The following is a 15,209-nucleotide window of genomic DNA, read 5'->3' on the forward strand; positions in this document are numbered from 1 at the left end:
ATAATATACATCAATGGTTCTATCTAAACAATTCATTTTTATAGTACTAGTATTTACAAAATGACATTGAACGGCCAAGTTTGTGTTGGAAAACAAATATTTTCCTTCGACTTTTTCCACAGCAAAGACACGGAGTGAGAGAGGAGCCTGTTTTGAGTGTTGAGCTTAAAAAAAATAAAACTTTCTGGACAGAGACAAATCCAGTCCTCAGTTGTGTTTTATAGCTGCGACATTAAGAATCACTTCATGCCTAACTACAACTGACTACAAGTATGTCAATCATCCCTGTATTAAAATAAAATTAAACTAATCCAAACTTGTCCATGTTAACAATCGTCTGCATAGAAATGACTGCAATAATTATCTCGTGGCCACGCATTAATTAATTTTTTTATCCAATGTCACCGGACAGGCTTCGTAGGAACCTTAGAAACAAAGTATTAAAAAAGAGATGATTTAAATTCCTTGTTCTTCTCTATGTTCAAAAAGGGTTACAGATGCCCGTAACGTCACTGTGACTACTTTTAGAGAAAATAGGTCCTCAAATTATTTGAATATGTTCACAATTCTTGCAACATCAAATCAAGGTTCTTTGATGAACATGAGAGAGGTCATGCATGTTTTGAGATGTTTGGGGGCTCAGTTCATTATCGCCAACAGTGGCAGTGAGACACTGGCTTTAAAGGTAACAGATAAACTGTGAAATCAAGTGATTATTCTCTGAGAATGTGTTGCACTTTTTAAAATCCCTACCACAGTTTAGCTGTATCTCTTTACATGAAGAAGTTTGTAGAGSTGAAACTTGACACAGAACTGATATTGGTCTCTGTTGGTTCAGGTTTCCTGGAACAGGGTCTGCTAGTGAAGGACCACACCAAGCTAAGAGACAGCTACGTCCGAACGTTACAGTTCAAGCTGGATGTGTTGTCCATCCTTCCCACTGACCTGGTCTACATCCACACCGGCATCCACACGCCTCAGCTTAGGTTCAACCGTCTGCTGCGCTTCCCACGCATGTTTGAGTTCTTCGACCGCACGGAGACGCGCATCAACTACCCCAACATTTTCCGCATCTGCAACCTGGTGCTTTACATCCTGGTCATCATCCACTGGAACGCCTGCATCTACTACGCCATATCAAAGTCTTTGGGCTTCGGCTCGGACACTTGGGTGTTCCCGAACATCTCCATACCCGAGTACGCCTCTCTGTCCAGGAGCTACATCTACTGCCTGTACTGGTCCACTCTCACTCTCACCACCATCGGAGAGATGCCGCCGCCCGTGCAGGACGAAGAGTACCTGTTTGTGGTCTTCGACTTTCTCGTTGGAGTGCTGATCTTCGCGACGATCGTGGGAAACGTGGGTTCYATGATCGCCAACATGAACGCCACCCGCGCCGAGTTCCAAGCTCGAATCGACGCCATCAAACACTACATGCACTTCCGGAAGGTGAGCAGGGAGCTGGAGACCCGRGTCATTAAATGGTTCGACTACCTCTGGATGAACAAGAAGGCCGTGGACGAGCAGGAGGTGTTGAAGAACCTGCCCAACAAACTGCGGGCTGAGATCGCCATCAACGTACACCTGGACACGCTGAAGAAAGTCCGAATCTTYCAGGACTGCGAGGCGGGGCTGCTGGTGGAGCTTGTGCTTAAACTACGCCCGCAGGTTTTCAGTCCAGGAGACTACATCTGCCGGAAAGGAGACATCGGTAAGGAGATGTATATCATTAAAGAAGGGAAGCTGGCTGTGGTGGCCGACGATGGGGTCACGCAGTACGCTCTCCTCACTGCTGGCAGCTGCTTTGGAGAAATCAGCATTTTGAACATTAAAGGCAGTAAAATGGGGAATCGTCGGACAGCCAACATCCGCAGCCTGGGGTACTCCGACCTCTTCTGCCTCTCCAAGGATGACCTGATGGAGGCGGTGACCGAGTACCCGGACGCCAAGACGGTGCTGGAGGACAGGGGGCGGGAGATCCTGAAGAAGGAGGGTCTTCTGGATGAGAACGCAGAGAGGGGTGGGCTGCAGAAGGAGGACACGGAGGAGAAGGTGGAGAGGCTGGAGTCCTCTCTGGACACCCTGCAGACTCGTTTCTCCCGTCTCCTCAGTGAATACACAGACACCCAGCAGAGGCTGAAGCAGCGCATCACTCTGCTGGAGCGGCAGCTGAGTCAAACGGACTGCGGCGCAGGGGCGAGCAAGCGCCTGAGAGCAGAGATGAGCACCGAATCTGGACCTGAGGGGTCCCCAGACGGGTCGCCGTATCGGAAAGATGCGCAAACACAGAACAAAGCAAGTCCAAAGTAAAAAAATAAAATAAAAAATCTGAATCTTTTTACACTTTTTGGATTTTTATTGAGAAATATTTCTCAGTTTGAAARAGTAAAAAGATATTTGAATTACTTTCATTGGAAAAAGGAAGTCCCGCCTCTTTCTTTTGTGCCACTACGCCATTGTTCATTGAATAAAATGAAGCCAAACTGTGTGAAAAACTTACTTCATATTTTAACACTTTATCTTGTAGACTCACAAATAAAACTTGAAGTTCTCTGTATGACTAGTCTCTCATGTTGTTGGGAATTAATGTTAACCCATTCTCCTTTAGAGTTGCTTCAGCTCTTTGAGATTTGTAAACATTTGTTTCTGTGTATCTCTTTAAATCCCACTGAAGCATCAGTTGGGTTGAGGTCTGGACTTCGACCAGAACGTTGGAAACCTTTTTTTTTTTGTCACTCTGTTGTAGATTTGACGCTGCGTTTAGGGGGGTTGTCCCTTTTCATGACCCAGTTTATCTKACAGATAGCCTCACATTTAACTAACTCAATTTTTATACCAAAACCAAAACAAGATCGTGGATACAGGCAGTTGAAAGGAGTTTTCTGAGCAGGGTAGATGGACTCTACCTCAGAGACAGGGTGAGAAGTTCAGTCCTGGATGCCTCCTTAGGGAGGTGCTTCAGGCATGTCCAACTGGGAGGAGACTCTGTGGACCCAGGACACGATGGAGAGACTATATCTCTCAAATGGCCTGGGAACGCCTTGGAATCCTCCCTGAAGAGCTCAAAGAGGTGACTGTGGAGAGGTCTGGACCTTCCTGATCAAGCTGCTGCTGCTGAAACCTGAAACAGAATAAGCTGAAGAGGATGGATGGATGGATGGATGGATGGATGGATGGATGGATGGATGGATGGATGATTTTATACAGGAGTTCAAGTTCGACTCAGTGACTGCAAGGTGCCCAAACCATCACCCCTCCACCACTGTGCTTGGCAGATGAAGTGTTTGTGCATTGTTGTGCTTATGTTTTGTTTGTTTGTTTGTTTGTTTGTTTGTTTGTTTGTTTGAAACGTAGTTGCACATTATGGGTAAACATCTCTACTTTAGTGGCATCTTTCAAAAAGAAAATGTTCCAGAAGTCTTGTGGTTCATCCAGTTGTGCTATCATGTTCTTGTGGACAGCTTGTTCCGGTGAACCTTCCAAACAACCCCTACAGCTTTTTTTAAATTGTTTTGTCATGAACTTTAATCTTTAATCGGTTTACTGAGGCCTGTAGAGTCTGAGATTGAGTTATCTGGGGTTTTTGCAATTTCTTAGAATTGTGAGGTCTAACCTTTGGTTGAATTTGTTTAATAATTAATGACTTAGTGGAATCTGTTGTCTGTTTTTACATTTCGTTAGATTTACATATTTTAGAACCTGGTCATGAATAGTTCATTTTTATTATGTTCTTGAGGCTGGACTTCCTCTTTTTTATGATTGTAAGAATATGTTTTTATGAAAACAACTATCACAGTCACAAACAATAAGTTAAATGGCTATTTAAAGGGTGACTTTAATGTTTTTACCTTCATTAAGCAGAATAAAGTCATTAATGGTGGGAAAACCTACAAGTAAAGTTTGAATGCAACTTAAATAAACAGAGCTACGGTAGACGAAATGGTGCAGTAAGGTTTGGAGTCACCTGTGTTTACAGTGTTTGTGTGCATCAGCAGAGGGATTCAGTTCCCTCTTCATGTCATACATTATGCTCTGGTTCCGTACACACGACTCCCGCTGCCACTCCTGGGAGCAAAACATCTAATGAGACGTTCACACAATTATTTTCCAAGTTAGAGCTGCGTAAACACAGAGCGTCTATCAAAATGGAGTTCGTTAATTTTTTTTTTCTTCCAAACTCCTACTGCTGGGGGATGTTTAAAGTTGGTGCCATAAAATATATATATATATATATTTACATATTTTCTGCAAAAACCCTTTTTATGGTTTAAAATTGTATGTTGCTTTTGTTCTTTTAAATGTAAGCATGGGTTGCAGAGAATATCTTTTGTTTTAGTGACAGAAATGAACTTGTAATAAAATTTGTGAGCTCTTGCATGGAGTTGTGTCCATTAATTTTATGCAAAGTCACTCTTTGAGTAGGTTTCCCCCCAGTTTTTTAGTTTTTGCATTCCAGGATAAGAGGCAGGAAGGACTGATATTCAACAGAAATCAACCTTAACTCACCTACAGCTAAAACARATTAGATTGGTTTAGCCCTGGTATGGATTTCTTTTAAATTCCTTCTTCAAAAACGGATTAAATTAAAGTTTTTTTGAAGAAAAATCTATTTGCTCCGAAATTTGTTTTTAAGTTGTAACACTTGTTTCTTGTGTTTTCACTGCAGTAGATAACATCATATGGCTGGGCTTTTTACGTAGAAGGACAAGGTGAAGCAGAGTCACTGGTTGAAGCTCCTCAAGCTGTCTGATAAAGATAGACACTCTTTAAAAAGTGTGTTTTTTACATGACAGCCTGCTAAAATCAGAACTGAACAGTTGTGCCTTTAAGCAGCTGCTCCAGCTCTGGGCTCAGTTTACTCGACAGCTGCGCTACACGCGACGTTTCAAACAGCTGCTGCAGCGTGGTGAGTCGTCAGGAATATCTGTTCAAAACACGACCAGGAGAGTGAGAGAGAGAGAAAAAAAAAAGACACGTGAAACATGCTTCTAAATACATCTATATTGTTTGTGGTCAGCTTATTTAAAAACCAAACGCTGCCTCTCTTTTTATTTGGCACTGCGTGACATTCCCAATCACCAGGATCTGCTGCATAGAGTAAATAAACCCAGCGTGACAGCAAACACCCCCACCCCGTCGAACATTTTCTGCTTTAATGTGTCAAATTAGCACAAATATTTCAACAGAAAGTATCAAGATACTTCTGATAAGTGCAGAAAGTGGACGCGAAGAAACTATTTCTTTATCTTTCTATTTTTACTGTGATTGAAACTGAAGATATTGTAGAAACGATGCAGGGCTGGATCAGATTTATCGGAGCTGCGAGTCTGCGATGCGCCGCCGCGCTGTGGATTGATTGGCCGAGAGGAGGCTAGCGCATTCGCATGTGCAGGCTGTGCTTGGGTCCGTCCACCCGCTCCAACTTCTCAAAGTGTTTCCTAGCATTACGGATGTTGATGAGAGTTGCTGCAGATGCTGGAAAACAAAACAAAAAAAAAATCACAAACCATCATTAGAGCGGTGTTGCTCAGATTTGCTCACTTCCTCGTGTTTCATTAGCGACTTACGGATGGAGGGGTCCGACATGATGACCATGACGTACGTGTTGGAGGTGAAGACGTCGATGAAGGCCGCAAAGTTGGAGTTCCTCACTTCCATGCTCTGGAAAGAGGCTGCGAGCTTACTGGAGTGAAAGAGACACGGAAAAACTGTAAYTCCAAACCAAAGCAGGAAACCTGAACACGTGGAGAGAAGAAGTTTTACCTGCAGCTGAGCTTGAACTGTTTGATAATATTACTGATCTTCTCAAATCTGTGAGCGTCTCGCTGCTCTTTGCACTGATAGTGAGAGATCACCTGCATTCGTAAAACATCAAATGAAAATAATTTWAAAAAAATTTCCAGATCAGATTCAAGGTAACAAACACAGGAAGTGGTGTTTCTCACCAGGAAGGTGGCTCTCTCAAACAGGAGAACTTCATCTGCTTCTATAATCTGTGCAAAGTTTCTCAGRTTTGTTTCCAGCTGCTGGACATTTGGGATGAGCTGGTACACTATGCTGGACCAAGCCTGCAACATGTTTATGTTTTAGAGTTTTGTTTTTTTTTTAAATTACGACAGAGTTTAATTTTCAAAATCCTGCTCATGAGATTCACAACCTTATACAGGGTTTCATCCCAGATTGATGTCCTAAAGCAGGTGCAGGCCAAAGGTCTGGACAGTCTCTTCAGATCTTCTTCACGCTCCTTAAAAATCTGTTCAAACAAAAGAAAAAGGTAATAATACTGCTTTGCACAAAAAGCAAAATTCAMACATTAAATCTTAATATTTTCCTCATCTCACTTCACAACTTCAAGCATTTTGCTTCACATTTTAGAGCTAAACATAAATTAAACATTAAACTGGCAAACCCCTCAAACTGTTTGCTGCACGTACAAATAGAAAGCTGTGACATAAAATAAAAAATTGACATTATTTGGCATTTTATGGCAAGTTTTTAAAAAAACATTTTCAAGTAATTAAACTTAATTGCGAGTAAAATGATGGAGTCATGATTGGTAAACATAATGATTTAAAAAAAACAATTTTCTGCCTTATTAGACTATTAAATCCCACAGTATCTATATGTAGAATCATGTGGAAACGTATGCAAATGCTCACCAAATCTCTCTGATCTTCCTGTACGAGGTCCATTTTGTGCACAAGACAGAAGACTTTGGCATCAGGGGAGTTCTGCAGGATGGCTTCCAGACACGACTGGTAGTAGTGCATGTCCTTCTCCAGCTCTCGGCTCTCAACGTCAAACACATAAATAAGAACCTCGACGTTTCTGAAAATGTTGTCCCTCTGGCTGGTGAAATAATTCTCCATAAACGTATCTTGCCTGGTGAATATAATCAGAGAAGTCGTTTACTTGGAAAAACGGGTAAAAGATGATAAAAAAATTTAATTAAATTAAAATACTAATGAAATGAGCTTTACCCTCCACAGTCCCACAAGTTTAGAACCAGATTGCCGAGAAACCGAACGTGGGAGTGTTCTACATCAACTGCAAAAAAGCAGAAAAGTTGATGTTTGTGAATGAAAAGAACTCGGTGATTGTGATTTGTTTCAGTAGGATCAATCTTTACTGACTTGTAGCTCCAAGGCGACGTGTGTCACGAGCGATGTAGTTGGCAAAGATGATTGATCTCATGCTGGTCTTCCCAGACCCACTTTTCCCCATCAGGAGCACCTGAAAGCAAAACGAATAACGGATAATGTTTTTATTATATAAAAAAAATTGTTTTGTGAAACTGTAAAACTGTAAAACTGTACTGACATTTTACATACTGCTTCATCTCAAAAACCAATCAAAGGATTTTGTTTTCATTTAGCTTGGATGGTTTAAATTTGCTGATTTATGAACTTCATTTCAGTTGTGATGATTTACAAATCAATTTCAGAATGATTTAAATGTGTAAACTTTTCGTTTTGCTAAAACTAATTTAGATTTAAAATACTGACTGAACTGTTCAAGACAACTGAATCAGATTTTATTTGAGCTAAATTAAAAGTGTCTGGTTATTTTAATGATTTTTAAACGAAAGCAACATTAATTTATACCTAAATGTTCACATCAGCATTAGGGCTGCCACGATTAATCGATTAATCAACGACTAATCGATTATTAAAATAATCGATGACTAATTTAATAATCGATTAATCATTTTCTTTTTTTTTTTTGTTGTTGTTCTTTACTTTGTTTTTCTCTCCAAACTGCTTTGRCACCTTCCACTGCCACATCTGCCTTTCTGTCCTTGACACACATGCACAGTAGTGGTAACTGGGGTAGGCCGTGGACGTCACAAGACATTATACAGACAGGCTCTGGTGTCATGGCTACCCAGCAACGGAGCTCAAAAGTGTGGGATCTTTTTAAGAAAATGAAAGAGAAACCTGTGCAATATCTGCAGAGCAGAACTTGTCTTCCACAGCAATTATTTTTAGTTAGCATATATCTAAAATCTAACCATGGTTATATAATAGCAGCTGCATTCTGACGTGATAAGCTCTATGTTTTATATTCAATTAACGTGTGATCCGATTAGTCGACTAATCGAATAAATAATCAGTGATTAATAGATTATAAAAATAATCGTTTGTGGCAGCCCTAATCAGCATAATTACTGTGGCTCACCTGGCTTCAGAGATCCTAAGAGGGCTGGGTTTTCTTATCTCTTTAAACCAAAATCCCACTGATCTCTATTATAATGAGCAGGTTTCGCAAATTTGTGTTTGAGTAATTTGTGTTTTATTTCAAAGTAGCACAATGCAGGACAAAAAATATTAACGTAGTAATAAGGATGCTTCAGATTATCCTGAATAACAAAGATTATTCTATATTTTAAAGTTTTCAGTTCAGTATAAATAATTGGAAAGTGTAAAAATCCATAAATACTGGTTTGTTACCTTTTTCTTCATCGCTGTGCTTGACATCCCCCTCAGGAGACACGATGAGGAGTATTTCTCTGAGCTTCAGGTTCTCCTGTGGAAACAATCAGTCCCAACAACTCGCTGGTTATTTTCGCTCCACATAGTGCTTATACACAGTTCAACTCACAAATGACCAATTAATCAAGCGCTCGTAGTCGTTTACAAGATTTTTATCTACAAAATAAAATGCAAACTGCGCACTAAATGTTACCGAAACTGTTTTTCCTGCTCCGAGTAAACACTTTAACTAAAGCTAACAAGGCTACACAGGTTAGCCTGTCCAAACAAAGCGGCTGAGCTGACAAAGAAACAATTAAATATACATTTTTTAACTTACCCTCAAAGGGTAGAACAATTAGTTCTGTTCGGACTATTTTAGGCAGCAGTTTTTATTTGTTTTTGGAGTATTCGGCTGTACATATTACTCGTTTAAAGCAGACCATGGAGTGAAGATCAGCTGCTTCCTGTTTACGACAAAAGTCACATGATGGTCACGAGGGTTGTGATTCCCTGAGTGTTGTCTCACAGGTGCCCTACAACAATTTTGTCTAAGGTGATTAAATTTAATTTGAAAGTTGAAAGGATGAGATTAGGATTGACATCTTGGAGTGAACTATACGCCTAGTAGGCCTAAGTCTATTTTAGAGGGGAAACACAACAAATTTGATGAACAAAATCTTCAATGTAAATAAATCCCGAAAATAGTTATAAATATTTGAAAACTTAAGACAAACGGTGCCATATTTATTTTTGAGGCAAGTTAGTTAAAGGCAAGCAATGTCTAGCAGATGCTACTTGGATTTATTTTTGAAACGCTGGACCGGAAACGCCTCTATTCGGAACGCTAGCTTTTAAAACAATTAAAACGAGGCCGTCAAAAATGTTTTTCTCAGTAATACAATATATAAATATCGCAATTGTTTTCTATAAATCCATTCACATTTTCACAATAACACTATTTTCACTCTGAGGCGATACTGTGTTTGTGTTTTCTTTTTAAAGTTTGGCACATTGAGCATTTCCTGTCATGTGAAGACTTTCAAAATAAGATTTATTACACCTTTTACTGTTATTTCCTCCAAATTAAAGTTGTAGAACATCAAAAKACTTCAATACAGAATCACCACATGATCAGGCTTCTTGATAGTTTTAAAGTTTGAATACCAACTTTCTTGTTTTTTAGAGATTTAAAACTTAAGTGTTTTGCTGTGGTAGCGCAAAACACAACCAGTCCAGCACCAGCAGGACTTAACAGACTGATACAAATGAGCAGAGTTCATTCAACTTCACTGAACCTTTTTGGACTTTGTGTTATTTACAAACTCTACTGAGACATGACTTCATCTGTAATCATTACAACACAAAGTTTCACTCTTGAGCGAAGGATTAACTACTGAAACAAAGGGTTTTAAGAAAACAGGACATGAAACATTATAAAACTTTATTGTTTACTCTTGTTCAATATCTCAACTGTAACCCCTCCCAAATGATGAGCAAAGATGACAAAAGGTGATCAGAAAAATAAACACGGATCTGCTTAAAATATCGATCACAAATAAAATAGATTCAATCAACTCAAAACAGTCGGTTTCCCCAACAGAGACGAAAAGTTTCAACAGTCCAAGGAGAGAAAAATGCATATTTTCTGTCTGCAATGATGCAGAAAAACAAACTACAGTACAAAACCTCAGAGCTGAAGCATGAAACAGACCAATAAATAGGGAAATATTTAGCATAAATTTAGTTGTTGGTGTTTTAAAGCGTTTATRTCAATACTACATTTTTTTGTGTGTGGATATTTTTTATGATGTTCCACAACCATCAAATGTTTTTAATAAGGATGTTTCCACAAGTTATTTCCAATGGTATTGATATTAACAGGAGCCATGATGGCTGAGGAAAAATAAACCTTCCTCTGCTGTTTCTTAGACACAAAGTATGTTAAAACGAGGAAAGAAGACGTGTCAGTAGAGGGAGTTATATTCAGGTAGTGTACAGGTTTGGTAGAACTCTTTGCTCTGGTGCCGGTCCGCTGCATTCAGTCTTCACATCTGATCTCTGAGTTTTGCGAGCCGTTGGGACAATTCATCCTTTAAACAAAAGAGAGACAAACACAGTTGTCAGCGAGGAAGATGAGACGGAAATCAAGGTTCTGACTCCGCTAAGTCTCGGTGACTTGATATTTCATCAGTTAACGGGTCGCGTTTGCATTTTTACAAGCAATAAAAAACAATCACGGATACTGAAAAGCGTGAATACCTGTTCTGCAGAAGCCACGCTGGTACCAACTGATCCGGTCTGTCCTTGAGGGAGCTCCATGTTCAGGTCCAGACTGAGCAGGAAAAAAAAAAAAACGATTAAAACATTTGTTTGATTTTACAAAACTGTGCAAAAACACGAGACCTAAACAAAATACGAGTCCAATACAATTTTTATTTTAAAAACTCCCCAATTTTTCTAATTCCTCGCAATTTWCTGATAATTTTCCCAACTTTTTTCATGTCTAGGTACAAATATTTACTGTAAATTTATGTTGGACAGTTGTTGGGTATTTCCTTTTTTATTTCTAATGCTCTGATTGCCATTCAGATCAAATTAAAAAGAACGACTGTGTACAACTGAATGATATACAGTATGTACAGCAGGAAACAACACAAATATTTTTAAAATAAACTTGTAATTCTAATCAAAGGGTTAAAGTCTTCCTTAATCAACATTTGTGTTACCATATAGAGAAAATGAAAAAACAGTGTTCGCCTAAAGCCTGCTTACATTTTAGACTTACAGTGTGACAAATAATCTGCACATGTAAAACAGGTTTTTAAGCTAGGTTTTCAAAATGTTTCGCAGTGTGTTTCTCATTCATACACAGCTCCATGCAGGGTGGAGCAACTTCTGGTTTACAGCTTACAAAATCAGCCCATTTTTGAGCAACTGATTTCAACACGTCCGACTGAGAACGAGTTCTATGACAAAGAATCGATGGACAAGAAATATGAAATAGTTACCCTGCTTCGTCAGCCATCTCGTGCAACAGCGACTCCACTTGGTTCTGAAACAAACGGCACACGTTAGATTTAAAGTGGTTTAAAAAAGGAGTTGATACAGGAAGAGTACAGCAGAGGAACTGACTTGTGGTGTGGTGAGAGTTGTCGTGCTGCTCATCGTRTCCTCCATCTGGGCTGTCTGAACGTCCAGGGTTTCAAACTGGTGCTCAAATTTGTCCATGAGAGCTGAGATCTAAAAATAAAAGAGCGATTTTTAAAATAATCCAGGTTAATTAGTGTTTTTTTAATTAAAAATGTATAAATATTCAGTATTAAGTGTTGTACCTTCTCCAGATTCATGCTCTTCAGAGTGGCGTCCATGCCTTTCACCACTCCAGCCATAGATTTTGTGACCTGGCAGATATGGCAGAACATCAGCAGAATGTAAACAAATGAAAGTGCCACACGGTCACAGTTTGTCTTCAGACTTCGCAGCACCTGGTTCATTGTGACGGCCGTCTGGACTCTCGCTGCCACGGCGTCCACYCGAGCAGCCATCCTCAGGAAGTTCACGGACTGGTTCTTCTGTCGGATGGCGTTCTCCGCATGGATCCGCGCCACTTCCATATTCCCCTTCTGGATGGCCTAGAGACAATGAACGGGTTCGTTTAACTCCTCCGCAGCCAGCATTTAAGCTCGAGCTGATGGGCAAGGAGAAAACCTACCTTCTTGACTTTTGCCTTCTCAGTTTTTTCCTCTTTGTCACATTTCTTTGAATTTCTTTGGAGCTCTTTGGCAGCAAATTTTAAATTGAAGAGATGTTCTGAGGTAGGAGGTTAAAGAAAGACAACCCAAACAACAGCACAGGTAGTAAAAACCTCTATTGTCTAGGTGYATGGGCAAAACACAAGTTAGCTTAGGAAATTCACACTCTTAGGGGAAAAAATGAGGCAAATAAAAAAATACAAGTTTGTTTCCCCTTTGGAGCATGTATGTCAGATCACAGTTTAGAACAACCTTGGATGGAAATTACTTAAAACTGTTTTAAAATGTGTAGTTTAAAACAAGCAMTATTCAGCATCAGAAACAGATTTTAGTTTGTCCACAAGAGGGCAGTGTATAGTTGGTTTCAAAACTAAAAATAAAAACATCCTATTTACTAAATATGATTTCTTTAAACGTTAAGAAGAATCAAATAAAAATTAATTAAGACAAAAAAAAATCACATTTGTGTACCCATTAGCTGGTCAATAATAACTATTTAGTTCACATAAAAATATATTTAAGTATGTTACTTAAAATTAACAAGTTTCCGACGACAATAGCAAGTATTTCAAACATTTATTAGGTGACAAATACGCTTTATCTAACACGTATTTTGACGTTTCCTATTAATTTGAATAAAGAGTGTATTGGTTCCTAGTGGCGAAGGTTAAAACTGAATATTCCCACACTCTGATGTCACGTGAACACGTCATGTTTTACTTTAAGTGAACACCCTGTCGCGGTGTTTTTAATAAATTGAAAATTGACACCGTGACGTTCAGCTGTAAATAAAGTGCGACTTGTTGTTGCGATTCCAGATTCAGAGGCCTTTAGCGCAGCTTTCTTAAAAGTTGAACGATACCCAGCACCGAGTCGGTAAAACTCAGGCCATGAACCAAAACACAAAATAATATTCGATCTGGACGTGAAACACCCAGACGGGTTTCGTGTTTGTCACCCATAAATCTCACCATCATCATGAATAAGCTACAGCGCTGTACTCGCTCCTTTTAGCTCCTGTAACCATCCCACCGTCTGTTTTCGCTCCTTTTTCGTCGTTTTAAAGGATACTTTCCATGGCCGGCATCTTAAAGAAGTTCTCGAAAAGCTCAACAATCAACCACGAACAAAACCAGCCAAAAAACTACGTTAAGTACAGTAAAAGTTGCCAGTGAAACTTCAGATCTTGGTTTCGGTCCTCGTCTTCGTCTTCCGCACTTCCGGGTAAATATCATCGACGTCATAGTCACGTGTTATGGCAGGCCGTCATAACATTTAATTAAACCACACCCATAAACAAAGGCATGTCTCACAGTCCAACTCTTTCGGTCCTAATTTTGATTAGTTATTTAGAATAACATTAGCATTAGGAGAAATTATTTTAATATCTTTATAATTTAGAGTTTTAAAAGTTAAACTTTAAGTGGCTGGACTCATTAAATGTCCACAAATCAATTCTTCCTACAAGAAGAAACTCGTGTTTCAGACAATGTAGTTGTTACAATTTACAGTTTTTATTTCACTTGTTTTTAAATGATAAGGCACAACCAAGATCTTTATCTCAATAATCTCTGTACATACATACACATTCTCCCACATATTGATGCATAAAATCGTTTTTAAAAAATCATATTATGAATACTTAGTTTGAAATTATGCTGCATCTCCTTGTTTTTTTAAACAACCATCTGGATTTAAATAAAAACAATAAAAAACGAGTGTTTCATTGCCCCAAGAATATCGCATTTGTTGCAACCAAATCTAATGATAAACATGCGCAATGACTGATAATGCAAGTGATAAAACATACTGATGTGTTAACAATCTAGAACAGTGCTTCCTAACCTTTTTAGACGTGTGTACCCCTGAGCCATTTTATCATATGACTAGTACCCCTTCAGTCAAACATAATGATGATTCTCCAAAACTAAAATGTACTATTACTGATTATTAAATGAAAATTATTTATTTAACCCCCTAGAACGTTTAGTTCTCAGGCATTTTATTTTCAACTCAAATTAAACATGAAGAGAAAATGTTGCCTTGAAAGTGAATAAGTAATTAAATAAATAAACCAGGTAATGTCAGGTGCAGAAAACTTCGGTGTCCAAAATACATTGTATTGTCCAAAAATGTTAGAAACTCACCCAAATGAGCAAATTCTGAGATTCCACATTTTATACTGGATTCAATTTTGTTTTAATTCTGTGATTCCATCTGCAATTTCCACATTGCAGAAATCATAGAGCCCTACAGTACCTCAGTCCTATTTTTTACACACCTGGGAAATTTTTCCACATACCCCCTGTAATTTGCTTACTGCCCTGGTTGGGAATCACTGCTGACAGTGTGAATGGCTGAAGGAACTGTCCAAGGTCCTGAAAGTGCTGAAATGTTTCAGGTCTTTAGACAGTGTGAAGGACTGAAGGAACTGTCCAAGGTCCTGAGAGTGCTGGAATGTTTCAGGGCTTTAGAAAGTGTGAATGACTGAAGGAACTGTCCAAGGTCCTGAAAGTGCTGAAATGTTTCAGGGCTTTAGAAAGTGTGAATGACTGAAGGAACTGTCCAAGGTCCTGAAAGTGCTGAAATGTTTCAGGGCTTTAGAAAGTGTGAATGACTGAAGGAACTGTCCAAGGTCCTGAAAGTGCTGAAAGTTTCAGGAATTTAGACAGTGTGAAGGACTGAAGGAACTGTCCAAGGTCCTGAAAGTGCTGAAATGTTTCAGGGCTTTAGAAAGTGTGAATGACTGAAGGAACTGTCCAAGGTCCTGAAAGTGCTGAAAGTTTCAGGAATTTAGACAGTGTGAAGGACTGAAGGAACTGTCCAAGGTCCTGAAAGTGCTGAAATGTTTCAGGACTTTAGACATTGTGAAATGCTTAAGGAGCTGTCCAAGGTCCTGAAAGTGCTGAAAGTTTCAGGAATTTAGACAGTGTGAAGGACTGAAGGAACTGTCCAAGGTCCTGAAAGTGCTGAAATGTTTCAG

General features: G+C 39.2%; 3 protein-coding genes across 3 annotated transcripts in view; 1 reads left to right on the top strand and 2 right to left on the bottom strand.

Moving 5' to 3' along the window:
- The window catches only part of cnga2b (cyclic nucleotide gated channel subunit alpha 2b), a 9,305-nt gene extending 4,930 nt beyond the window's left edge, over positions 1–4,375 (top strand). The window contains exon 7 of the mRNA XM_014006755.1: positions 839–4,375. Within this exon, the coding sequence (XP_013862209.1) occupies positions 839–2,310 (1,472 nt within the window). The 3' untranslated portion in view covers positions 2,311–4,375. The remainder of the gene's footprint in view (positions 1–838) is intronic.
- Positions 4,376–4,981: 606 nt separating this feature from the next.
- On the bottom strand, positions 4,982–8,930 carry rraga (Ras-related GTP binding A; the record flags this gene model as incomplete). The annotated part of the gene is given in 10 exon segments (XM_014006757.1): positions 4,982–5,475; positions 5,568–5,683; positions 5,764–5,855; positions 5,946–6,068; positions 6,158–6,253; positions 6,660–6,882; positions 6,981–7,047; positions 7,134–7,233; positions 8,451–8,526; positions 8,812–8,930. Coding segments are annotated over 9 exon segments (948 nt in total). The 3' UTR covers positions 4,982–5,371.
- Positions 8,931–9,898: 968 nt separating this feature from the next.
- On the bottom strand, positions 9,899–13,458 carry chmp1b (charged multivesicular body protein 1B). The gene is made up of 8 exons (XM_014006759.1): positions 13,298–13,458; positions 12,187–12,284; positions 11,960–12,106; positions 11,807–11,875; positions 11,607–11,714; positions 11,483–11,526; positions 10,734–10,806; positions 9,899–10,564 (listed from the first exon to the last, which is right to left on the bottom strand). The coding sequence occupies exons 1-8, from the start codon at positions 13,311–13,313 to the stop codon at positions 10,520–10,522; spliced, it is 600 nt and encodes a 199-aa protein (XP_013862213.1). The 5' UTR covers positions 13,314–13,458; the 3' UTR covers positions 9,899–10,519.
- Positions 13,459–15,209: the final 1,751 nt, after the last annotated feature.

The sequence above is a fragment of the Austrofundulus limnaeus genome, unplaced genomic scaffold (assembly GCF_001266775.1).
Source record: "Austrofundulus limnaeus strain Quisiro unplaced genomic scaffold, Austrofundulus_limnaeus-1.0 Scaffold37, whole genome shotgun sequence".
Taxonomy (NCBI): Eukaryota; Metazoa; Chordata; class Actinopteri; order Cyprinodontiformes; family Rivulidae; genus Austrofundulus; species Austrofundulus limnaeus.